This window comes from Brachyhypopomus gauderio, chromosome 2 (assembly GCF_052324685.1).
Source record: "Brachyhypopomus gauderio isolate BG-103 chromosome 2, BGAUD_0.2, whole genome shotgun sequence".
Classification (NCBI taxonomy): domain Eukaryota; kingdom Metazoa; phylum Chordata; class Actinopteri; order Gymnotiformes; family Hypopomidae; genus Brachyhypopomus; species Brachyhypopomus gauderio.
Window position 1 is genome coordinate 30,475,433 of NC_135212.1, and position 27,083 is coordinate 30,502,515.

At 41.4% G+C, this 27,083-nt stretch overlaps 2 protein-coding genes across 5 annotated transcripts; one reads left to right on the top strand and one right to left on the bottom strand.

Annotated features, from left to right (window-relative positions):
• Positions 1-5,425: 5,425 nt before the first annotated feature.
• whamm (WASP homolog associated with actin, golgi membranes and microtubules) lies at positions 5,426-19,281 on the bottom strand. Its single transcript, XM_076993732.1, has 10 exons — positions 18,652-19,281; positions 18,197-18,370; positions 17,822-17,972; positions 17,543-17,712; positions 16,706-16,862; positions 13,057-13,226; positions 12,158-12,244; positions 11,939-12,034; positions 9,352-9,751; positions 5,426-9,273 (listed from the first exon to the last, which is right to left on the bottom strand). Exons 1-10 carry the CDS (start codon positions 19,225-19,227, stop codon positions 8,978-8,980), a joined length of 2,277 nt encoding a protein of 758 aa, XP_076849847.1. The 5' UTR covers positions 19,228-19,281; the 3' UTR covers positions 5,426-8,977.
• A 54-nt stretch (positions 19,282-19,335) lies between these two features.
• On the top strand, positions 19,336-26,562 carry fsd2 (fibronectin type III and SPRY domain containing 2). Of its 4 annotated transcripts, none has more exons than XM_076993735.1 (13): positions 19,336-19,690; positions 20,149-20,419; positions 20,557-20,652; positions 20,842-21,075; positions 21,343-21,365; positions 21,571-21,692; positions 22,199-22,357; positions 23,772-23,906; positions 24,376-24,523; positions 24,891-25,024; positions 25,157-25,310; positions 25,393-25,569; positions 26,070-26,562. In XM_076993735.1, the coding sequence occupies exons 2-13, from the start codon at positions 20,180-20,182 to the stop codon at positions 26,335-26,337; spliced, it is 1,890 nt and encodes a 629-aa protein (XP_076849850.1). In that variant the 5' UTR covers positions 19,336-19,690; positions 20,149-20,179; the 3' UTR covers positions 26,338-26,562. The 4 variants fall into 4 exon arrangements, with proteins under 4 accessions (XP_076849850.1, XP_076849848.1, XP_076849849.1 ...); XM_076993733.1 differs by having other exon boundaries at positions 19,337-19,690; positions 20,172-20,419; XM_076993734.1 differs by having other exon boundaries at positions 19,337-19,684; positions 20,172-20,419.
• Positions 26,563-27,083: the final 521 nt, after the last annotated feature.

Below are 27,083 nucleotides of genomic sequence, written 5' to 3' on the forward strand. Positions count from 1 at the left end.
CTTTTATACAACACACCCTCCCAACATACACTACCGTTCAAAAGTTTGGGGTCACCTAGACAATTTTGTGTTTTCCCTGAAATCTCATACTTTTATTTATCAAATGAGTTGCAAAATGAATAGAAATATAGTCCAGACATTGACAAGGTAGAAATTTGAAATAAACTTTAAACTTTGCTTTCGTCAAAGAATGCTCCCTTAGCAGCAATTACAGCATTGCAGACCTTTGGCATTCTAGCTGTTAATTTGCTGAGGTAATCTGGAGAAATTTCACCCCATGCTTCCAGAAGCCGCTCCCACAAGTTTGATTGGGTTAATGAGCACTTTTTTCGTACCATACGGTCAAGCTGCTCCCACAACAGCTCAATGGGTTTGAGATCTGGTGACTGCGCTGGCCACTCCATTACCGATAAAACACCAGCTGCCTGCTTCTTCTCTAAATAGTTTGTGCATAATTTGGAGGTGTGCTTTGGGTCATTGTCCTGTTGTAGGATGAAATTGGCTCCAATCAAGCGCTGTCCACAGGGTATGGCATGGTGTTGCAAAATGGAGTGATAGCCTTCCTTATTCAAAATCCCTTTTACCTTGTTAAAATCTCCCACTTTACCAGCACCAAAGCAACCCCAGACCATCACATTACCTCCACCATGTTTGACAGATGGTGTCAGGCACTCTTCCAGCATCTTTTCAGTTGTTCTGCGTCTCACAAATGTTTGTCTGTGTGATCCAAACACCTCAAATTTTGATTCATCTGTCCATAACACTTTTTTCCAATCTTCCTCTGTCCAATGTCTGTGTTCTTTTGCCCATATTAATCTTTTTCTTTTATTAGCCAGATATGGCTTTTTCTTTGCCACTCTGCCCTGAAGGCCAGCATCCCAGTCGCCTCTTCACTGTAGACGTTGACACTGGCGTTTTGCGGGTACTATTTAATGAAGCTGCCAGTTAAGGACCTGTGAGGCATTGATTTCTCAAACTGGAGACTCTAATGTACTTGTCTTCTTGCTCAGTTGTGCAGCAGGGCCTTCCACTTCTCCTTCTACTCTGGTTAGAGCCTGTCTGTGCTCTCCTCTGAAGGGAGTAGTACACACCATTGTAGGAAATCTTCAGTTTCTTGGCAATGTCTCGCATGGAATAGACTTCATTTCTCAGAACAAGAATAGACTGTCGAGTTTCAATTGAAAGTTGTTTTTTTCTGGCCATTTTGTGAGTTTAATCGAACCAACAATTGTAATGCTCCAGATTCTCAACTAGCTCAAAGGAAGGTCAGTTTTATAGCTTCTCTAATCAGCAAAACTGTTTTCAGCTGTGCTAACCTACTTGCACAATGGTTTTCAAGGGTTTTCTAAATATCCAATAGCCTCCTTGCAGAGTTAGCAAACACAATGTACCATTAGAACACTGGAGTGATGGTTGTTGGAAATGGGTCTCCATACATCTATGTAGATATTGCATTAAAAACCAGATGTTTACAGCTAGAATAGTCATTTACCACATTAATAATGTATAGAGTGTATTTTTGATGCATTTAATGTTAGCTAAATTGAAAAAAAAATTATTCAAAAATAAGAACATTTCTAAGTGACCCCAAACTTTTGAACGGTAGTGTATATAACCAGGGGTTCCACATAATTCCTATACTTCAATACTGTGAAGGCAATTGGGTATATATTGTGGAATCTTTTGGTAACCTTCAATCACTTGGAGATGTGCCAGTTTGGGACATTTTACAATAAAGGACCTATTCTCTATTTTTGGTCAAGATAATTCATAGACGGAACACCAAAACTAACTGGAATAACCATAATTCGTGACAACTTCAATCATAGGACATGATATATCTTTTCCTTCTGTGTAAACAGTTATTCAAAATTATAAAATGATCAATTACCAAAAACTACTGATAGCCAATTATTAAGTGGTGTTAAAATACATAAACATTCTAAATACATGGAGCACATTTGAAAAAAGGCACATATAAAGGAGCTGCTATATTTTCATTTGTTAACTACTCCTATGCATTCAGTAGTCACGTGTTCAGATTCAGTATTGTCAACATGAAAAGCTCAGGGAACGCCATTGATTTTATAGGTTAAGAACATGCAGAAACCAAGTATTTGACAAAATACATTTAAATCAATTTCAAATTCTGAATCATGAATCAAAAGCTTTTTGAGGTTCAATGCTGGCACATGGCTTTAATCTGTATTATGTAATCATCCCAGTAAAATTCATTTTGTGCTTCTTTTGCTGATTTCAATAGATGCTAGATGTCCAGAAAGCCTATATAACTAACTAAACTATAACTAAACGTCTTTTGTTTTTTCTTCCTTTTCTCATCTTGAGGTATAAGACATTCGTGATTTGTAATGGTAACAATAAAATTTAATAAAATAAAAAAGGTTTAAAATGTAATGTAATGTTTAAATATTTTTTTCAGCACAAATATGTTACCTCCTTGTATCATATCAAACATTTAGCGTGTTATAGTACATATTAACCAAACAAACACTGTTCAGAAAACAAAAACTAATCTGGAAGTGCTCCTAATATTCTAAGTAGGCCTATGCTTGATTGACAGCCAGGGCCGGCGCCAGAACATATACAGTGAGGGGGCGTCAGAAAATTTCGGGGGGGCGAACGTAAGTTGTTGAGCGGGGGGGGGGGTGCGTGTAACGATTGTCGAGCGGCCGAGGGAGCACCATGTAGCGATTGTTGTAAAATAAATGGGTCTTATCTTTTACATTGAGGGGGCGGGACACCTCGACATTCGCCCCCCCGTGGCGCCGGCCCTGTTGACAGCGCTCTGTCACAGACTCGCAGCTTATTACGTTCCTCACTCAGCGCTGAATATATGGCGTAGGCAAGGAGTAACACAACAGTACGATGTTCAACCTGTAACTGAGGATACCGATGCTAATAATTCTGCACCAGATGATCCCAGCTCACAGGTCGAATGGAATATATTCTATCAGAATAAAACCTAAACTTGTGCGCTTCTTCTATGCACTACCGTAGGAATCGATTAGCATTTCTGTGTCATCTGGGTAAGGTGCTTCCTCAACAACCTCTTTGCTTCATTGATTTAATAACATTTTCAGTAGCATAATTTTTATAAAAAATTTAAATCAATTAATGAATAAATAAAAAACAGGAAACATTTATTCACGATGCCGAGAAAATGAACATGATATTTCGTAAAACGAAAGAAATAGTTTTAAGCAAAATAAACAGCTTCACTGATACTTGGATTGTTCGACACCTCCAAGTTGAACAAATTTGCCCCTTTCGTGAACTCCTTCCTTTCTGTCCGAGCACTGATTTCTTTCTTGAACGTGCGTGTGTGAGGAAATTGAATACGAATCTGAAGTACAACTAAAAGTGCAACCCAGCACTTTTCAAAGCAGTTTCAGGAGTCTTGGTGTGACTGAGATGCCAAGCTATATTAATGGCGTGATCTATCAAATTAAAATCAGGTCTGCGTTGAATATGTTATTACAAAAATGTCATTACAGTATATTCACAAATGTGTACAAAAGGGTATAATTCTAAATGTTACAATTGTAGAGGCTTTCTAACATCATTCCAGAATCCAGCTCTCAGAAAATATGTAGCATGCCTCGGGTGTATTGGGAGAAAGGGAATGAAAGAAGCAATTATCTTCTTAAATTCAAGGCAGTTGGACAAGACTGCGATACATCCAAATGATCAAAGGACCTGTGATTCATTGGCCATCATTCTAAGATCATATCAGAAAAACATGTAAACTGCCACCACCAACCTGCATTTAGCTCACAGTCTCTTACAGGTAGGTCTCATTCATCAGCACTAACCTGGATTCACTCAATGGTGATCCCAGACACTTGCCTTGTTGCTCCTGCATTCGGTACAGAGGTTAACTGGTCCACTGTACATTGATTGCTCTGTCCCATAGAGCACTATTATGTAGTTGGAAGGCACTCAGTGTGTAAGAAGTCTCTGTATACCTTCATTTTGGCAGCTCTAGAATATGCCAAAGTTAGCAGCTTCTGAGATGCTACTACTCTTTGTCCAGTACCCTATTATCATGTCTTTGTGGACATCGTCAAATATCATTCTTTGCCCATGATGATTGTCTGATGTGCTCACTTATTCATGCATGCAGCACACCCAGTCATGTACCATCTATGACATCTCAGGCCCAGTCTTTTCTAACCCAGGGGTTGTCATAATATTCTGATACTTACAGACTTTCTGTTCCAGACTTCTACCTGGATCCTCAGAGCTTGAGGGTCCTGCACAGTATCTTAGCTGTACCCATGCCTGCACTCAGGATGGAGATCTCTGATGTTCATGGTATCTGATGGAGCCTTTCTGCCAGTTTAGAGGTCACAGGCCATAGTGGCCTGTTACACTGGGGTTGCTTGTGTAGTTGCATTTTCACAGCCCATTTTTCACCATCATCCGTGACTATTTTGTAATCAGGCTGCTCTGACGTGGACCATGTTCACCTTGTTCATGTGCTAGTGTGACTCTAGTTTGTGACTCTCATTGTTGGTGAAGTAGGCGGGTTGCCTGAATCTAGTTCACTGCCTAAATTGTGTTGATCTTACCTTGTGAGTTAACACTCTCTTCTCCTCAGTAAGGGTTCAGTCCACCCCTAGTATGTGGGAGCAGACCCTGGCCACTATTGTGGCACCTGCCCTTCAGAAAGGATTTTATTGTTATTAATTAAGTTAACTGTTCTGCTTTGTGGATGATTCTAGCTGACAATTAGCTAGCCTAATTATTAGCTTTCACTTCAAAAGAATTCACTGTGATGGTAACAGTATTAATAGCTCAAATTTACATCAAAGCAGGCTTTGTTTGGGGAGATGGCTATAGTGTTGGTTAACGAGAGCAAATTAAAATATCAATTCATTATTAAAAGGATGTGTTATGAGCATTACTGATACTGACACCATTAACCTAATTAAATCTTAACATATAGTCTATGGTTCAGACTCCTCAAAGAGGATGAAAAAAGTGAGAAAACAATGTGTGGGAGGGACTTGCGGTTTCTGACTGCTGACAGTAGAGCTCATATAAGCTGTACACAACATAAGGAGCCTCCATAGAAAATTTCGGTAAAAAAAAATTATTTTCTCTGGACTGTAATGGTAATCATGGGCAACACATTGTGTATGACACTGTGTTCAGAAGAACAAGATTAATGTAAATTAAAAATATTTATATATTTTTTTCTATTTTTCTTTTACTTTTTAAATCTAAACTGATATTGAAGACTTGATATAATAGCTTAGGCATGTACTTCACAGATTCATTGCACATAGTTTGCAAAAATGTAACAAATGAACAAAACTGTGTCATTAAAATTAGGAATTACAGAAGCCACTTACCCACACACACACACACACACACACACACACACACACACACACGGAGGTCTGAAACATGGGCATGTTTAATTAAACCTACTGTCCAAAGCAAATGAAAACAAACCACATTATGTGAGGAGAAGAACAACATATTAATCAGAACATGAGAACATGCAATACAATTACTGTGTTACTCTCCAGTGACATAAAGAATGAACCTGTAGCCCATTCATGTTAACTCGGAAGCCACACGTAAAATCTCAGACACACTGCCACGAGTCATTAATGCTGTGAGGATTCCATGTTGGCTCTGGGGAAAATCTCATTGATGTGTCTTAACTGAAAAAGACATGCAGCCATGCAGGGGTACAGTGAGTGCAAGGTGGAGTTATTGCAAACCGTTTAGTGAAATACATCTACAGTGCAACTGTTCATGATTTCCACAGAGGCTGTGAAGAGACTCTTGCAATGTCACTAGATTCCCAACACCACATCTCCATGCTACACCACCTTTAAACTGCTCAGAGTACAAAAAGGTTTACCTGTTTGTTAGAGCTGTACACACGCTGAGTGTGTGCTTATTATTCAGTGCTATAAAGGGTAAGAAGGTGGAGTCTCTTATACAGTGGATATTACTGTTAATGCTGAGATTTATAATCCATTTCATTATAGAAGGCATGTGGCCTATTACAAAAAAAAAAAACAAGATAGATTATATTGTGTAATCCATACTATTACTAATAACTGAATTTGAATATGCTACTATCACAAATTGCACATTTGTCATTCAATTTCAGGTTTTTCTTTCAAATAAAGTACTCTTAGAATGCCTGAATCCCCTTTTATGTTACCATTCTTTGTCTTATTTAATTCAAAAAGCCATATGTTCACTCACTAGCCACTGCATTAAAACACCAACCCTGTGGATGGACCTTGGAGGTGTACAGGTAGAGAAAACAGTTGCAGGTGAAGTATAGTTAATCTATGACCTTATGGTTTATGGAAGCCACCCTCCAGCATGTCATCAGGTCCAGCAGGTCCTAAACACTGATATTAGCTGGGTGGTTTGGGCAGCAGACCACTCTTAAGCCAACACTGATACAGATGTACAAAACCTCCATCAACCCAGATGATACATTCATACCTGAATGCTCAGATTTGGTTATTTTTGTGTTATTGTTATTTTTGAATCCAAATAATTACTTCAAATAAAGAATGTATCTGATTATACTCTAGTAATTTTGGGTTATTTTATTACTTTTGGCCTTATACTCAAAAAATAAAAGACAGGAAAATACATTATAGCAGATGACTTCTGGATATACTGCATGTGGAATGAGAGTTTAGGTGTCCAGGCCTGCCTTCACTGCCTATTCTAGGTAGTTTTTTTATGTTTAATATGTACATGTATTTACGCACTCCGTTTCTCTTTAATGAAATGTATCAGGTTTATGTTTAACAGATCCTTAAGTTTCCTAGATATCCTTAATTTCAAAATGCTTTTCAGCCTACGGGGGAACTCTATAGGGACCGGGGAGAGGCCAGTACAGATACGTGCACAAACACATGCACAGACACAGGCATCAACACAGAGACAAGCATACAGACTTAGGGACCACTGCAGGGACAGTGCTTGGGAAACGAGAGACGAGTGGAAGTGCATGTGAGTTTCTGAATATATTTATGCAGGAAGCTTTATATAGTTTAAAATGTATCTGTAGTCTAATTACACTAGTTGTAGAAAATGTGAAAGAGCCCCAGATACACCTGTAACTGTATCTCTACCTGTACGCTTAGAAAACAGACACTCATAATACTCCACCTAATAACGGTGGGTGTTTTTAATAAAGTAGGTTGTGAGGGGTGCGTTTGTACAGTGGGTTGCAAAAGTATTCATACCCCTTGAACTTTTCCATATTTTGTCACATTACAACCACAAACATAAATATATTTCACTGGAATTTAATGTGAAAGACCAACACAAAGTGGTATACAATTGTGAAGTGGAAGGAAAATTATACATGAATCAACATTTTTTTTACAAATAAAAAACTGAAAAGTGCGATGTGCAAAATTATTCAGCCCCCCTGAGTCAATACTTTGTGGAGCCACCTTTTGCTGCTATTACAGCTGCAAGTCTTTTAGGGTATGTCTCCACCAGCTTTGCACATCTAGTGACTGAAATTCTTGCCCATTCCTCCTTGCAAAACAGCTCAAGCTCAGTCAGATTGGATGGAGAGCGTTTGTGAACAGCAGTTTTGAGATCTTGCCACAAATTCTCAATTGGCTTTAGGTCTGGACTTTGACTGGGCCATTCTAACACATGAATATTCTTTTTTTTAAACCACTCCATTGTAGCTCTGGCTTTATGTTTAGGGTCGTTGTCCTGCTGGAAGGTGAACCTCCGCCCCAGTCTCAAATCTTTTGCTGACTCCAACAGGTTTTCTTCCAAGATTGCCCTGTATTTGGCTCCATCCATCTTCCCATCAACTTTGACCAACTTCCCGGTCCCTGCTGAAGAGAAGCACCCCCAGAGCATGATGCTGCCACCACCATATTTGACAGTGGGGATGGTGTTTTTAGAGTGATGTGCAGTGTTATTTCTCCGCCACACATAGCGTTTTGCATTGTGGCCAAAAAGTTCAATTTTGGTCTCGTCTGACCAAAGCACCTTCTTCCACATGTTTGCTGTGTCCTCAACATGGCTTCTGGCAAACTGCAAACGGGACTTCTTATGGTTTTCTTTTAACAATGGCTTTCTCCTTGCCACTCTTCCATAAAGACCACATTTGTGTAGTGCACGACTAATTGTTGTCCTGTGGACAGTTTCCTCCACCTGAGCTGTGGCTCTCTGCATTTCATCCAGAGTCACCATGGGCCTCTTGGCTGCCTCTCTAATCAGTGATCTCCTTGTTCGGCCTGTAAGTTTAGGTGGACGGCCTTGTCTTGGCAGGTTTACTGTGGTGCCATACTCTTTCCATTTCCAGACGATGGATTGAACAGTGCTCCGTGAGATGTTCAAAGCTTGGGAAATCTTTTTATAACCTAAGCCTGCTTTAAACTTCACCAAAACCATATTCCTAACCTGTCTGGTGTGTTCTTTGGACTTCATGATGCTGTTTGCTCCCCAATATTCTCTTAACCAACATCTGAGGCCGTCACGGAGCAGCTGTATTTGTACTGAGATTAGATTACACACAGGTGGACCCTTTTGAGTCATTAGCAGTCATCAGGCAACTTCTGAATGCAATTGGTTGCACTCAGGGAAAATGGGGCTGAATACTTTTGCACGTCGCACTTATTAGTTTTTTATTTGTAAAAAATGTTTTGATTCATGTATAATTTTCCTTCCACTTCACAATTGTATACCACTTTGTGTTGGTCTTTCACATTAAATTCCAGTGAAATATATTTATGTTTGTGGTTGTAATGTGACAAAATATAGAAAAGTTCAAGGGGTATGAATACTTTTGCAACCCACTGTATATACGTATGTATGTGTGTGTGTGTGTGTGTGTGTGTGTGTGTGTGTGTGTGTGTGTGTGTGTGTGTGTGCGTGCGAGAGAGAGAAAAAGAGAGAGAGAGAGAGAGAGAGAGAGAGAGAGAGCGAGTGTACAGTCTTAGCTATCCCACTCTCCTGATTGAATGTCTGAACGTTCTTCATCATCAGACTCGTTGGAAACTCTCTTCATCCTCAGCATGGCAGCTTTGATACTCTGCTCCAGTTCAGAATCACAGGAGGGGGAGGGGCCAGGTGGGGGAGGGGCTTTCTTTAAGGCCACACCTTGACGGATGGCTGACAGCAGGTTGTCTCTGATGCTGTAGGTCTGGGTGGAAATGCCTGGGGCATTAGGGGTAACCTTGCGCAGGTGAACTTTCCCTCTTTGCAGTGAGGCTAGAACCTCATCCATGGAGCCTGATCCCAAATTAGGCAATAATCAGTAACCAATAATCATTATTACACAAAATCTTTCTGAAGTTGATGGAACCTCACCTGCACACTGCTTCAGGGTGTTTTTGGCAGGAAACATAGCCGGTTCACTTTCAATGAGGTGCAAAGGTGGTGCTTCACATTGTGGAGGGGGAGGACAAGGGGGAGGAGGGGGAGGAGGGGGAGGGGGAGGGGGAGGAGGGGCTGGAGGCACAGCGGTTAATGTGTTTTCCGAAACCGCTACTGCCCCTTGTGGTAGCATAATTTGCACCGGGATATCTCTCTGCTTTTGATCCCTCACTCTTCTTTTGATATTTGGGGTAGAAATCAGAGAGGCTCCATCCATGGGAGGAGCCAGTGAGATGATTGACATTGGCTGAGAGGAGTCATCTCGACAAGGATTCATCCCATAAGCTGCTGGCCTGGAGCGAGGCCTCTTCAGCACATACTGACCATTCTTCTTCTACAGACATACACATACACATACATGATGAACAATGTGCTCCTTTGTATCCTGCAGCATAATGTCCATATCAAGCACAAAATGTGCTCAGGGTCTATTTTTACTGCATACCACATACAGCAAACTAGCACTTTCTACGTAGAAAAAATATTAGTGCTATATTATGCAATCTAGGCCAATTCACAAAACAGGGGCCTTACTTCTCTAAAGGACCATAATCTATTCAGTCTTCTTACCTCTCTAAAGGAGCGTAATCTATTCTGAGTCTACTTAACTCTCTAAAGGAGCGTAATCTATTCAGAAATTGCTTACCTCTCTAAAGGAGCGTAATCTATTCAAAGTCTTCTTACCGCGTAATCTATTCTGAGTGAGATTGGGTCCGGACAGGACTGCGTTCGGGTCCGGATCCGGACCACGGTCCGCCAGTTGAGTACCCCTGCTCTAAAGGAACGTAATCTATTCAAAGTCTTCTTACCTCTCTAAAGGACCATAATCTATTCATTCTTATCTCTCTAAAGGACCATAATCTATTGAGTCTTCTTAACTCTCTAAAGGAGCATAATCTATGGAGTCTTCTTACCTCTCTAAAGAGGCGTAATCTATTCAAAGTCTTCTTACCTCTCTAAAGGAGCGTAATCTATTCTGAGTCTACTTACCTCTCTAAAGGAGCGTAATCTACTCAGAAATTTCTTACCTCTCTAAAGGAGCGTAATCTATTCAGAAATTTCTTACCTCTCTAAAGGAGCATAATCTATTCAGTCTTCTTACCTCTCTAAAGGAGCGTAATCTATTCAGTCTTCTTACCTCTCTAAAGGAGCGTAATCTATTCAGAGTCTTCTTACCTCTCTAAAGGAGCATAATCTATTCAGAGATTTCTGACCTCTCTAAAGGAGCGTAATCTACTCAGAGATTTCTTACCTCTCTAAAGGAGCATAATCTATTCAAAGTGTTCTTACCTCTCTAAAGGTACGTAATTTAGTCAGAGATTTCTTACTTTTCTAAAGGAGTGTAATCTATTCAGAAATTTCTTACCTCTCTAAAGGAGCATAATCTATTCAGTCTTCTTACCTCTCTAAAGGAGCATAATCTATTGAGTCTTCTTACCTCTCTACAGAGGCGTAATCTATTCAAAGTCTTCTTACCTCTCTAAAGGACCATAATCTATTCAGTCTTCTTACCTCTCTAAAGGAGCATAATCTATTCAAAGTCTTCTTACCTCTCTAAAGGAGCGTAATCTATTCAGAGACTTCTTACCTCTCTAAAGGAGCGTAATCTATTCGGAGTCTTCTTACCTCTCTAAAGGAGCGTAATCTATTCGGAGTCTTCTTACCTCTCTAAAGGAGCATAATCTATTCAGTCTTCTTACCTCTCTAAAGGAGCATAATCTATTGAGTCTTCTTACCTCTCTACAGAGGCGTAATCTATTCAAAGTCTTCTTACCTCTCTAAAGGAGCGTAATCTATTCAGAGTCTTCTTTCCTCTCTAAAGGAACGTAATTTAGTCAGAGATTTCTTACCTTTCTAAAGTAGCGTAATCTATTCAAAGTCTTCTTACCTCTCTAAAGGACCATAATCTATTCAGTCTTCTTACCTCTCTAAAGAAGCATAATCTACTCAGAGATTTCTTACCTCTCTGAAGGAGCGTAATCTATTCAGAGATTTCTTACCTCTCTAAAGGAGCATAATCTATTCAGTCTTCTTACCTCTCTAAAGGAGCGTAATCTATTCTGAGTCTTCTTTCCTCTCTAAAGGAACGTAATTTAGTCAGAGATTTCTTACCTTTCTAAAGTAGCGTAATCTATTCAAAGTCTTCTTACCTCTCTAAAGGACCATAATCTATTCAGTCTTCTTACCTCTCTAAAGAAGCATAATCTACTCAGAGATTTCTTACCTCTCTGAAGGAGCGTAATCTATTCAGAGATTTCTTACCCTTCTAAAGGAGCATAATCTATTCATTCTTACCTCTCTAAAGGAGCGTAATCTATTCTGAGTCTTCTTACCTCTCTAAAGGAGCATAATCTATTCAGTCTTCTTACCTCTCTAAAGGAGCGTAATCTATTCCGAGTCTTCTTACCTCTCTAAAGGAGCGTAATCTATTCTGAGTCTTCTTACCTCTCTAAAGGAGCGTAATCTATTCAGAGATTTCTTACCTCTCTAAAGGAGCATAATCTATTCAGAGATTTCTTACCTCTCTAAAGGAGCGTAATCTATTCAGAGTCTTCTGCCTCTCCAGCTCCACCCAGTCTTTCCTTCTCTCCTCCTCCTCTTTCTTTTTCTCCCGTTTCTAGACACAAGCACATACATACAAATGAGTACAGGAACGTCTCACACAGATTACCCTAACTTTTTGGCACTCTTTTACTTGTTGCCATGGTTTCATAGCAGGTATTTTGCCATGGCAACTCACCAGGTGTACCGCGTGGTGTTGCACATGCTGGGCAGCTCTCTCCTGTGATGCCCTCTGCTGGAGCTCCCATGCCTCCACACATTTTTCCTACAGCAGATCAGAAACACGCACATCTCTCTCCTACATCTCTCTCAGACATGCAAACAGTCAGACAAGCACCTCTCTCTCCAATAGAAGTTCTCTCACTCACACACACACACACACACAAACACACTTCTTTAGCCATTCACACATGGGCATACACACACATACACACATCTCGACTACACCAATTTACAAACACACTTCTTTAGCCATTCACACATGGGCATACACACACACACACACACACACACACACACACACACACACACACACACACACACACACACACACACACACACGCGCGCGCGCACACACGCATGCGCGCACACACACACACACATATTTCTACACCAGTTCACAGAAACATACACTCGCCCAGTATTTCCAAAATAAGTAATGGATAGACATGGAACTCAGTTTGAATGGGAACATTGACTATGCACTTTGTTTAGGAAGTGCAAGTAGATTTATCCAAGAGTACTTTAAGTTTCTAAATCAGTTGTTATGAACGTTATGCTAAATAGTACTTTTCAAGTTACGTAAATATAAGAAATCAGATGGGTAAATGAATAGTCCACTGCTCTTGTTAAACTAAGATTTTTTAATTCTAGTGTATCAGCTAAAAAAGGACAAAAAGGCAGTGAGTGTGTAGTGCTGAATATCAATGATGCTGCTTTACAATTCTGGCTCCAAATCTTCCATATAATTCCAAAACCACTTTTTGATGGAAAAAAACATATATAATAAAAAATAGCTGTCTGAGTGTGTGTGCCCTCTGACACCATATCTGTGCATGTTACTGTGTGTGTGTGTACCCTCTTATTCCGTAGTGTAGCTCTGTGTGAAGATGCTGCTGCTCTCTTGCTCTCCAGCTGCAGTAGGCGTTGCCTCAAGCGAGAGTGGGCGGGGCTACTGTCAGCCTGAACACCCTGAAGCTCTGCAGGATCCTCACAGGTGTCATAATACACCACCTCCTCTTTCAGCTCTACACACACACACACACACACACACACACACACACACACACAAACACGCACATATATAAATGTGCACATACACACACGCAAAAACGTATACACATATGCCATATGCCACAGGTGTCCAACTCAAGGCCCGCAGGCCAAATGTGGCCTGCCGTGTCATTTTATGTGGCCAGCGAGAGCTTAAAAAGCCCAATTGTCAAAAAATATATATCTATCTAATACGTGCAGTGACCAAAAACTACATTTCCCACAATTATGTTACCCGTGAAGTGACAGCAACTCCTCACTGCAGTGTTTCCATATTGATGTGATTTTCCCAATAAGTGTAATTGAAAAATACAAATAATGATCCCAAAAAAATTTATGCAGATGGAAGGGTGCTTAAAGAAAGATGAGAAAGTGAATAAGTGTTTGTGCTTCAAGGAGAAAAACCGATATGTCTTTTGTGTTATGAAGCAGTGGCGGTTGTCAAAAAGTACAATCATCGTCGTCTGCTGTCACTGCCATCAAACATAAAATGGTAGATTAATCGTAGAAAACTTCCAAAATGGTTAAGTAACAGTGCAGGCATTTATATGAACAAAACAATGACAGTGGGCATGGATAACGTTCACATATAAAAGGATCCCAGACAAGCTATGAGTTTGCACTCTTGACAGAAGGGTAGTACCATCTTTACTGACATCACTGGCCCAACAGCATCTAGTACATATCCATGCTGTGTGATTCTATACACTTGAAACATGCTTTGAAACATGCTTTGGATGCCTAATCGCTATATGGTTCACCACTAGCAAATGGTTTTGATCTGTTGATTCTTATGACACTAATTTGTCTGGAGCCCTGTTTATAGTGCTAGCCAATCAGAGCAGAGCTCGTCAGTTATTCATAAGCCCATCTTTATAGAAGGTTGTTAAAAACAAATCACACCCAGGCAAAACATGTTTCACTCCCACCATGTGATGATGCAAAGCAAGATATGCGTAACAAAACGTTACGAGAACAAAAGCGAAAGATAACACGACACACAACTACAAACACGTAATATGTAAACAGCGATAGGTCTGTCTCAAATACTACCAAATGATATACACAAACATCTACAATAACCGACAATCACAGAGGAGAATATACACATACTGACTGAAGAAAGGAAATAGACTAATGTGGGGGAACACTGCTAACAAGGACGATGTGGCAACGTGTTTGAAGGAACCAAAAAAAGAAGGCATACGTTGACATCATAACATGGCAAAAACAAATACATGAAACCAACTGGTGAGATGACAGGATGAGGAGGCGTCGTGAGTGATATGTTATAACAGGTCTTCATGTTCACGCTATGGCCTTTACTGAACATATGCTCAGCTACAAATCTGCGCTACAATCTGCCCGTTCTCTGTACTACTCCAACCTTATACATGGCTCCAGACACGACCCTAAACATCTCTTCTCTATTGTCAACAAAATTTCTTGCCCTCCTACTCATACAGTCTTATCCTCTCCTGAAATCTGTACTTCTTTTCTCAATCATTTCCAAGACAAAATTACTTCCATAAACAAAGGTTTTCCTAGCTCACCCTCCCCTGACTTCTCTTTCTCCCCTCCCAGTCCTATTAACACTCGGTTTTCTCATTTCTCTCCGGTTTTCATCAGCAACACTGCCGAAATTATTTCTAAGTCCAAACCCTCATCCAGTCAACTTGGCCCCGCCCCAACATCACTCCTAAAGCTCTGTCTTTCGGACATAAGTACCCCTATAACACATATCATTAATCTCTCTCTCTCCACTGGTTATGTTCCCTGTTCTCTTAAAACGGCTGCTATTACTGTTATTAAAAAACCTTCTCTTGATAGTTCTGACGTACAATCCTACAGACCGATTTCCAAATTACCTTTTATTTCTAAAGTTCTTGAGAGAGCTGTCGCCATACATTTACAGGCTTTTCTCACCACCAATAATCTCTTTGAGACGTTCAAGTCTGGATTTCGTCCTTTACATAGCACTGAGACTGCTCTTCTCAGTGTTTTGAATAACCTGCTCCTGTCCTCTGACTCAGGGCGTGCATCTGTCATTCTTCTCCTTGATTTAACTGCTGCTTTTGATACAGTTAATCACAAAATACTCCTCTCACGTCTCTCCAGTATTGGTCTGTCTGGCACTGTGCTTTCTTGGTTTTCATCCTACCTTACTAACAGATCTCAGTTCGTCGATATAGGAAAGCACAAATCCATTTCTGTCCCAGTCACCCAGGGAGTGCCACAGGGTTCCGTTCTTGGTCCCCTACTATTCATTACATAATTACTTCCTCTTGGTAACATTATCCACTCCTTTGACATCAACTATCACTTTTACGCGGATGACACACAGCTGTATCTGGATCTCCACCCTTCTACCACACTGCTGTCCTGCATCCAGGAGATAACTCGCTGGTTAAACAATAACTTCCTCAAACTAAATCCTACTAAAACTGAATTCATGATCATCGGCACCAAGTCAGCCATCTCTGCCCTCTCAAACTGTAGTCTATCTGTTGATAATATCCCAGTTACCCAGTCTTCTGTTGTGCGAAATCTTGGCGTTTCATTTGACTCCTCTCTCACTTTCATCCCACACATAAATTCTATCCGTAAATCTGCTTTTTTCCATCTCCGCAAAATTGCAAGGCTCCGCCCCATACTTTCACTAAAAGATGCCGAAACCCTGGTACATGCGTTCATTACTTCCAGACTGGATTACTGTAGCTCCCTGCTTTATGGTCTACCTGCTAAATCACTTTGCCCCCTACAACAGATACAAAATTCTGCAGCCAGAGTTCTAATGTCCACAAAGAAATCTGATCACATCACTCCTACCCTCCATCAGTTACACTGGCTTCCTATCTCAGAACGCATCCACTATAAAATCCTACTCTTAACATTCAAATCTCTACATGGTCTTGCACCCTCCTATCTCTCCAACTTTCTCCACCTTCATATCTCATCACGTCAGCTCAGGTCCTCTAACCTAGGTTTGCTCTCCGTCCCACGACACAGACTCTCTACTATGGGTGGCAGATCATTCAGTGTTGCTGCCCCCACCCTCTGGAATTCGTTACCTCCCTCTATTCGCTCCTCTGACTCTCTCTCTTCTTTCAAAACTCAACTCAAGACTTTCCTCTTTGCTCGATATTTCCGCTCTTTCTAAGCCCTGTATTTTTCCCCTTTCATGTGTGTACAGCGACCTTGGGTTTGTGAAAGGCGCTATATAAAATAAACATATTATTATTATTATTATAAAAGTATTGCTTTAGCACCAGTATCAGAAAAAAAAACAAATCCCTATTCTGGACTGTATAGATCTAGGACAGTAAATTCAGATGTATTGTTAATGTTATGTGTGTGCAGTACATTTAATGTATCTGGAATGTGTGCATCAGTCACCAGTACAGGCTCAGGTTTAAGGTTATTTTGCTGGACTTGTGGTATGTGTGTCCATTACCTTTAATCTGCCTCTGGACTGTGTAGATCTGGGCCAGCAGAAGCAGCTCCTCATTTTTCAGGATCTCCAATTTACAATCGTACAATTCCAGCTGAGCCTCATAAAACTGCAGCTCTAATGAATCCACCTCAAACACAGCCTGACTCTCACCACACATCTACAGGGAGGGAGGTGGGCAGAAAGATGAAGACACCGTGTATGTTATTGTGTCATTCTTACATCACATCTAAGGACATTGTATCATCTAATGATAAAATACCACATCCCTAACCCTAACCCTGACCCTGAAGTAATGTAAATGTAAGCATGAAGTGTATGACAAAGCAAGTCATTTAGTTGTCTTTATTTTGGAACAAGTTATAAACAACCATATTATCTATTAATATATTTTTCTAAATATACAACATATTGTAAATTTAATTGTCTGAAAACTTCAGTATAATATTGAAAACTATTTATTCTGTAACTCACAAATACATGTTAAAATGCCTGTTAATCCCTCGCTAAAACAAGCCAGTAAATATAGACATAGCCACAAAACTACAAACTCATAACTATGTAACAACACAGTTATGACTACACCACATTACTGTAGAACAAACATAAATACAAATCTCCATGCCAGGATTATTTAATTTGTTTGTTTGTTTACTTTGATCCTGTTTACTCTATCATCAGTTTCGGACAACAGAATTTACAGATCTACTCTTGCATCTGAGGGCATTAAAACTCAATTTTAGGCTTTACCAAGAAGCCACACACACGCACACACACACACACACACACACACACACACACACACACACACACACACACACACACACACACAACACACACCTTAGCTTTAATTCCTTCCTTCTTTCGTCTCAGACACATCTCCTTGGCTCTCATATGCTGAAGTGTCTCTTTAGCCAGCAGAAATTTCAGTTGCTCCAGCCTGGGCATGGCTACTGCCCAAGATGCAGCACCAAACCTCTTTCGATCCTCCTCCATCTGTTTCAGCATACCTACATACACACACACACACACACACACAATTGTATGCAATAATATGTGTGTGGGGGGATGAATATGTGTATGTGAGAGAGAGAAAAAGTGTGACTGGTTGAGTGTAACCTGCGAGGGATGTTGCTGTGTCAGTAAAATAGCAGACAGTGATGTCCTGGATGGAACATACAGCTTCCTGGCCTCGCCTACACCACTCCTCTGCTTCCCTCTCCAACGCAGCCACACGCTTAGGACCAAGCTCCTCCAACTGCATGGACTTCTACATACACACACAAGCTTTGCAATGACAACATGTGCTCCCTAAAAATAATATGCTGCACCATGTGTGTTAGATGGAACGAAAAAGGAAGTGAAGAGAAGGATATTTTAGATGTGCATTAAGCTTTGGTGAGTGTTGTATGTGTGTGTGTGTGAGAGAGAGAGAGAGAGAGAGAGAGAGAGAGAGAGAGAGAGAGAGAGAGAGAATTGTGTGAGTGTACATACCTGGATCTCCATCTTGTAGAGCATAGCAAGTTCTCTCATGTCTCTAAAGGGCTGAAGCAGGTACTGGTAGAACTGTGTTGCCACAGCAACTAAATCTTCGTAAACTTTATCCTCTTCCTCATACATCTTTAACAGTTGCATAAGCCCGCCGGCAGTGTGATGACTACGTATCATCTGCGTAATACGCGTGCACACATTGGAATGAAGAATAAACAGATCTTACTCTACAATAAGAAAATATCTAGCTATCTAGAGAAACAATTTAATCACGAACATCTCAAATTAACCTTCTAAGATTCTACAAACCAAACACAAGAACCGGATCAAGTGTAGACTCGGCGTAACACTGGTTTCGGTTTCGATTTCAGAGACAAGGCAAAGGTTTGCTCGTTCTGACATGACTAAATATAGACCATTACACTCTACAATCAGCATGAGCTACAGCCACTGCTCACCGAGCGAACTCTCTCCTTTCCTCTGATAACTTCGTCTTCCATTGATTTCCTCTTAAACTCCTGAAGATTCTCGAAGTACTCCTCCGTGTCCTGTTCGTCCTGGTTGAATAAAGTATCCAATACAATCTTACGGCCACACACGTCAATAGCTGTACTGAAATATTTTTCAAGTTGTCGACAAGGTGACTCCATATCCTTCTCTTCCTCTTGATCCGGAGTGCCCGAGCGGCTAAAAAATATTAAGTCCCATATATTTCCCTCTTCAAAGTCGGACAAATCAGGAAAACACGACACAAGTACATCCCCAATTCCCGAAAACTGGCGGTGGACATTTTTTAAATCAGCAACGGAGAATAATCCAGCCCAGCTCGTGTCGCTTTCTCTGGCCGCAGAGTCCTGTTTGCGTCTTTGTCGCTGAAGTGTCCTGTTGTGACAAGTGACAGCGAATTTGGATTCAATAACATTCCACTCGACGATAAATCTTATCTTGTATATCTCACTCTCATCAAATATATTTGTTCTGATTGCGACCCAGCCTTCCAAACTGTCCATACGCTCGAAATCTATACTACTCATTTTTCGCTTGCTGGTGTTTTCACAACATCCGCCATTTGTATGACGTACCTTCGCTTCCCTGTTCAACTCTGACCCGAATCACGTGTCGGAGAATTCGTCCAACTTCTTCACTGGGATTAAAATGTTACCAACTCAAACAGTGTTATAGTATTATTGTGCTGATCAAATTAAAGTTCAATAAAAGAATATATGGGCAACTTTTCTTCTAACAATATCCGTTTCACAACTTGTTTCATTGCACAAGTCAAAGTGGAAAACGAACTTAATGTGACATGTGAGAGCAGCGCGTGCTTTCGGCGTCTATATTTGGTCTACACATACCATTCTGGCTGAACTGTTTCTGCTTTGCCACGATAAGGAGGCGCAGGAGAGCGAGTTGCAGAAATAAAACACTTCGGGGTGCAGCCGCTCCTTGAGACGACGCGTGCCCGTGAGACGCAAAAGATCAAATCTCAAAGTAGGGGTGAGGAAGAATTTTTGTCTGCTATAAAACACTAAGGAAAACTTGTTTAGTCTCTGTTTAAGTGAAGGTGTGTCTTTGTGTTGCATTCTCCATATCCTAGAAACTAGAAAACTGAGTAGATTCCTGGAGCATATTATGGAAACAACATTTTAATAACATCTGTTGGGGGAATAAAATATAATATTTTCAATGCATGATGCCTTTGTAATACTGTGTCAGCTTCTTAGCTGAGACTGTTATGCAGAGCCGGAGTGGCTAATCGGGAGATTCGGGAGGATTCCCGATGGGCCGGCTCATGTCAGTCTCTAGTTTGGGCCGATTGGGAGGGGAAAATAATATTGGGCAGTATTTGGGCATATAACTCCCGGGCTGAAAAGTGTCCCACTCCGCCCCTGGTGTTATGTGTGTGTGTGTGTGGGTGGGGGGTGTCCACTCTCTCGGCCCTTTGGCTGTGACAGTGCAATAACAAGCATCTCTGCAGCCAATAGAATGGATCTGTATGAGTCACGAGGTCGGCTTCAGGCCATTGCAGAAGAGATGGCAGTAAGTGAGGAGGAGGCTGATGAAGACACTTTTGTGATGGTGAGAAAGAAAGTGTCTAAGCCAATCGAGCCTGCCGATGCATTCTGCGCTGACTGCAGCTCCCTGACCCACTCTGCCCTACAAACCTATGGAGAGCATTGCCAACACCAAGTCCTCTTGCTCCCTACCGCCATACAGCATGTGAAGGTAAGCGTTTCCCAGCTCCACCAGAGACATTTCTCTCAGAGCTCCGGTCTGGATCACTCAGACCAGAGTTGGATACTAAGGATGACGTGTGTGTATGTGTGTATGTGTGCGTGCGTGTGCGTGTATGCTTTGTGCAGAGTGAACTGAGCAAAAAAAATAGCTTGCTTTCGGAGAGGACCACACAGATGGAGAACTTTGCCAGCAACCTGGAGGAGATCTTCATCACTGTGGAGGTGCTGCTGTGTTCTATTTGCATCTATGATTTTGAGAAAGAAAGGTACACAAATCGTTCTAGTAAAATGTCCGGTGATGTAAAGAACAGATCAAATCCTGGATTAGATTACGCCCTGGTCTAAGAGTCAGAGTTTGCAAGATCCAACAGTAAGATGCAATACAACTGAGATTAGGCACTGCATTTGCAGGAGAATTTTGGACGTCAGGAGCAGAACCTGGAGCAGCATTATAATGAGGTCCTGCAGACGCTGTCCCAGCGAAGAAACGAGCATATCACTGGGCTGCAGGATGAGAAGAAGCTGAAGATGGAGGTGCTGTATGGGGAGCTACTTTCCTGCGGTCGTGTGCTCGATGCTTCCAAAGAGCTGATCGAGAAAGCACAGGAGCTGAACCGCTGGCAGAACCAACGTGCCTTCCTACAGGTCAGCTCCCATGCTAGCCAGAAGGTTAGGGTTAGATAATCACTGTTTAGATTAGATCATCAGGGTTAGGGAAAGATCATCATGGTTTTGGTTAGATCATTACGGCTTTGGTTAGATCGTTAGAGTTTAGGTTTGATCATCAGGTTTATTGAGGGAGTTATGCTTTCAGATCTGACAAGCATCGCCGTCATCATGAGATTGTGGTTATATTAGTATGCAGATTTTCACTGCTTCTGCATCTTACAACTGCTTATTTCTGATTGACAGGCCATTATCCCACTTATTAAGAGGTAATTCATAATGATGCCTGCTGGGACTTTAATAGCATGAGCATGGTGTGTTTTACTCATTCTAGTCAGAACTGTATGCAAGAGACCAGGAGAATGCTGTATGTGTATGAGAGGGCATATGTTGTACCTGTGCTTGTTTTACATCATAAAACAAAGCACATTCTTTCCACATGAGAAATTGAGAGGACATGATCTGTGCAACCAGAATCGAGGATTTTGCAAAAGAGAAGGTGACTCTGAAGATGCCTATGTCATTGGATTTTGCCATGCCCACTACAGACCTCTCTGAAGTTAAACAGATGATGGAATCGATTAACGTTGTTCCCGGTGAGGCCACTGTATACCACCATAATCCCATACTTAACTTCTCTGAATTGGCATTCTAAAAGGGCAAGCTTCAGATAATTGTCAAATCTTAAGTGCTCAAGCAGAGAAAAATAGTAGTAGCACCCTGATTACAGGGTTTACGATTGAACACACAGTAGCAGGGTGTAGGACTGCACAGGACTGTTCAGGAATCTGAGCTTGTCTAGCTGGATTGCTGAATTTATTTCATGTGCATTACTGAAGCTTGTACAAGGTTATGGTTGTCTATACAGCTTGTTAGGATACATTTGGAAAAAGCAAATGTGGTTCCATTAAACAGAATAAAAGTCAACTACGATAATGTAAAGAACAGTCAGTTCTACATAAATCGCAAACATTTTTAAAGTCCCCTATGCCTCCTAGTTTAACCCATGTAACTAAGCTGTCAGATAGACTTGCCAGTACTGCTGCCTTTGCAACATTGTAATTACTGTGTGTGTGTGTGTGTGTGTGTGTGTGTGTATAAGCTCCCTCAGCTCCAGTAATGAACCCACAAGTTTCTAACTCTGCCACTGCTTCAACTCTGCGTGTATGTTGGAGTTTGTTCTCTGATGACACGGTTGACTTCTACGAACTTTACTGTCGTCACATCTCTGAAGACAGCACTACAGGAACAACACAAGAAGGTGACCATGGTTACTTATACTACCTCACACACCTCAATATAAAAAAAGTTTAGCTTTTTGCATCTGTCAGCTTCTACCTCTTACCCTCTCACCTGTCTGTCCCCCATTCTACCCTCATACCTGTCTGTCCCTCCCTCCTACCTTCTCACCTGTCCACCCAGCCCAGATAACCTGCATGGATATTAATATTCATGATACTAATTCTAATGATTGTATCATTAGCATTATTATTACTAAGTTAATGTTACTAACTGTATTAATAATGATAATACGATTAATACCTCTAATAAAATTAATGATGCAACATATTAAATTAATAATAATGATACTAGTAATACTAACTAATGAATATACCAATTTTACTGCTACTTATAATGATTCTATATTAATGCTACTTATGATATTGACTAATCTCAAAGGGACAGTTTGTATATATTCAGTTATGTATTCAATTTTGTAAAAAATATATATATATATTAATATGGTTATAACAATAATGGTTATAAACAAAAATATTAATACCTATGGCTAGTCCCTGACTAGCCCATGATGCCTTACAAGCCTTATTTTCTTACATAAATGTCTACAGGTATGATAGGTGGTTTGTGTTGAAGATCGAGATTCGTATTTATTTAGAGAGCTTTACCTTGCCTGTTACCAGGCCCGTTGACAGTCTTGCTGGGGCCCGGGACAAGAAAGTTTCATGTACACCATTGAGCTTATTTTGAGTACAGAATTTTATATTAAAGAAAGATTTCAAGATTATTAAAAAATTCTAGACTTTAAATAAAAAATAAATTGCTGGGCTCTTTGATGGGCCCCCCTGGCCCTGGACAACAGACCCGGTTGTCCCCCCCTGTCGACGGGGCTGCCTGTTACTTTATCTGTATACTGTGTTTCGATTCTCTGAGTGTGAATTTAAAAATTGCTGCCCTCACAATTTGAAGCTAAGAATGTCTGCTTTCACAGCATGATGTTGCATTGTATGAAGGCAGTGAGGAATTTTTCTAATTAGCAAAATCAAAAAGCAAGTAAGAGTATAAAGATTCAAAATAAGTGATAAACAAAATATCTTGGGGACTAAAAAATGTAAAGGTTATTGGAGCGGATGACTCAGAGGCTCAAATAACATTATACAAATAAAGCAAGTCTGTTTGGGGGGGGGGGGGGGGTGTAAAATGGAAACAAATTGGGTATTATATCGCGATCGATTCTTAGTGTTGACTTGTAACTCCCGCGGTAGCCCAACTCAAAAGTAGCCCAAAAAACCGCACCCCGCGACCCCAGAATTTTTACCCGCGGCTGGATTTTCAAACAAGCCCAATTTGGCGTGAAAACCGCGAACCTGGCAACACTGATGTGAGTGAGTATGTGGACCACAGACTCTATGCTAAGATGTGTGTGTGGTTCACAGTATCTGTACTGCGTGTGAAGGAGACTCACTGTGTGGTGGAGCAGCTGTTTCCCAATGCACAGTACGAGTTCTGGGTCACTGCAACCAATACCACAGGCATCAGCCCAGCTAGCGAGAGGGCCGTCTATATGACCGGTACACACACACACACACACACACACACGGACACAATGAATACCACTGGTATCATCAGCCCAGCAAGCGAGAGGGCCGCCTGTATTTACATTTACATTTATGGAATTTGGCAGATGCCCTTATCCAGAGTGACTTACATTTTTATCTCATTTTTTTATACAAGTGAGCAATTAAGGGTTAAGGGCCTTGCTCAGGGGCACCTCAGTCATGGCCTCAGGTCTGGGAATCGAACCCACGACCCTCCGGTAACAAGACCAGTTCCCTAACCACCAGACCATGACTGCCTGTATGGGCAGTAAACACACACACACACACTCCCACCCACAACCAATACATAAGCCAGCTAGGAAGAGGGCTGTCTACATGGTACACACACACTACATCAACCTAGCTCAGCAGGTTTGGACCTGGTTTCTGGTGAAGCCTGAGAGCCCAGTGCTCTGTATGTTTTTCATATGTGTGTGTGTAGTGCCCTCTCCTCCTGTGATAAGGGAGCAAGAGTGTGCAAGATGCTCAGAGGCGGTGCGAATCCGGTGGGACTCGGGCAACACGAACCCTGTGGAGTCCTACACACTGGAGCTGACTGAGAACAGCTTTAATGAGAGCCCTGTTACCGAGTGAGCAACACACGCACACACTCTGGACATTCACACTGGAGTGGACTCACACACACAAACAAACTCGCCTGCACTGGAGGTACACACTGTAACCATGATTTCTATTTATGGTTTGTTAAATCATGTCAGTCTTTATTGCTTTGTAATTTACTGGGAAGTAGCTTAGAGGAAAAGAGCTTTGTCGTAGCTCTAGGGATTGTTGAGGGTTTCTTGTTCAGGTTTTGTGGTGTTTGTAGCTACAGCACCTTGGTACAGTGGTCATTCTCTGCCATAGTCTTACTACACACCTGACCTCTACACTGTGGCTGTCTGCATGTACGTTCAGACAAGAATGTATTACATCTGTACTGGAATTGGTTGTGTGTAGATCCATTGTTGCGATTCCCACCTGTGAGTGTGTGACACAGCTGCAGCCATGGAAACGCTATGTTATCTATGTCCGAGCTGTCAACATCGGTGGACCGAGTGAGAGAAGCCAGCCAATCACTATCTCAACCACAGGTATGACTAGTACGCTGGTTAAAAAATGGCCACATTCAATTATATCATTTCAGAAATTAAACTGGAACTTGTCTCCACCTTTGGGCAAGCTGTTATGTGCCATACACTGTGTAAAGACACATGCTGCTGCAGTGTGTGTGTGTGTGTCTGTAGGTACTTTTTTCCACCTTCTGAGGGAGACGGCTCATCCATGTCTCTCTGTTTCGGCTGATGGATTCACCATGTTCTACTTGGACGAGGAACTTCCTCTCAGTGACATGGCCTTCGGTGACAACACATTTGCAAGGTCTCTGTCTCTTTTATACATACTTACAAGATCACACAAACACATGCACAGAGTGGCAGATACTGTGTGTTTGGTCATATAGCTGCGTGGCTGTGCTGGGGGACCTGATGCCTGTGCGGGGACAACACTACTGGGAGGTGGAGGTTGATGAGCAGACAGAGTATCGTGTGGGCGTGGCCTATGAAGACACCCAGCGCAGCTCTTATCTGGGTGCCAATGCCACCTCCTGGTGCATGAGACACATTCTCACACCTTCCAGGTAACCCAGACCAATCATACACCCCCCTTTATACAAACCAACCAGACATCACCTCTTAAGTGCTTCACAACATGGACAACGCTCACGTCAGGCCATACGCCAAAGCCCCTCTATTAACCAGACAAAACCACTTGTAGTGTCCATAATAACAACCCCTAATTAATCTAAATTCAACATCTAAACATTGACATTTGTGTAGTTACTGCAGCCCCACATATTAGAAGTACATTTCTTACCACACATGAAGTCAGAAGCTCGAGTTCCCACATAATTACAATTCCTTGTGGCGATGTCTTCAGGTGTATTCACACTTTTGCTAATGACCTAGTGGTTACCAAGGAAACTCTTTTGCACTGTGTTGGGGGATTAGTCAGCGTGGGTGTCTGATTACAGCAGTTGGGCTGAGGACGACGGGACACGCACTCTCAGACACAGGCCCAGTGCAGCCTACAGAGATCATCATAAAAGCAGGATGTTTAAGCAGAATTCCTCTCCTGCAGACACAAGTACGAGTTCCTGCATAACGGATGGAGTCCGGACGTGCGAATCACCGTGCAGCCACTACAGATCGGCATCTTTCTGGATTACGACCGTGGCACTGTGTCCTTCTACAACGCCCACCTGCAGCAACACTTGTACACCTTCACCTGTTGCTTCCACCACTTTGTCCTACCCTGCTTTGCCCTCGACAAGCCTGGAGCTCTCAGCCTCCACAATGGTCTAGCCACACCCCACTACATCAGCCAGACAGCACCACCCCATTATTAATCTTGCCCCACACACTTGCATCACCCCATCATTAACCCTGTCCTGCACACATACGCCATCTCTAATCATCATTCCCAACCCATCACCACTCATACCTTGCAAAAAAACAAAATAGAAGACCATTTTTATTTGGAAATTAGAGTTGAATTGTTAATACGGTGATGTAAACTACAGGGTCTGTCATATAGACAGTTGGATTATTAAAGTTTGTGGCATAATGATGAATGTTATACAATATACTTTTTCCTCCATTAACATCTTTAAAAGAATTATACAATGATCAAATAAATGCAATCTGACAACAGAACCAATTTTTGTTTTAAGCAGGTACTCAAGCAAGTACTGAATAAAATAAAACTCAATCACTTGCTCAACTTTAACTCCACATGGAAGCCATTAATATACATGAACAGGGTATCTGCACATTTTAAAATCTCAAATTCAATTACTTTTAAGACCCTTTTAATACCTCTCAAGAAAAAATAATACTATCACTGGGGATGCAGGTGTGTTCCACATCGTTGACGGGGGGTGGGGGGGTTTGAGAACGAAAATTGTTGACGTTGTTGAGGCCGTATATTCCAACGCTAGGAATCTAGCACTAGGACCCTGGAGCGTTTATTTTCTGCATTAGCGCTAGATTCGGCAAAGTTCACATCGCGCCAGAACAACTGAACATTACACACTTATAATAATTTAATGCCTCCCCTCATAAAATTCCAGACATTTTAAGACATTTTTAGGCC

Coding starts and splice junctions, on each gene's coding strand:
- whamm (XM_076993732.1), bottom strand. CDS start 19,227: ATGAGTAGTATAGATTTCGAGCGTATGGACAGTTTGGAAGGCTGGGTC. Junction 17,713..17,821: donor CACAGCAACATCCCTCGCAG/GTTACACTCAAC, acceptor GTGTGTATGTAG/GTATGCTGAAACAGATGGAG. Junction 9,274..9,351: donor CACCCTGAAGCAGTGTGCAG/GTGAGGTTCCAT, acceptor ATTTGGGATCAG/GCTCCATGGATGAGGTTCTA.
- fsd2 (XM_076993735.1), top strand. CDS start 20,180: ATGGATCTGTATGAGTCACGAGGTCGGCTTCAGGCCATTGCAGAAGAG. Junction 21,366..21,570: donor ATTATCCCACTTATTAAGAG/GTAATTCATAAT, acceptor CTGTGCAACCAG/AATCGAGGATTTTGCAAAAG. Junction 22,358..23,771: donor TACAGGAACAACACAAGAAG/GTGACCATGGTT, acceptor TGTGGTTCACAG/TATCTGTACTGCGTGTGAAG.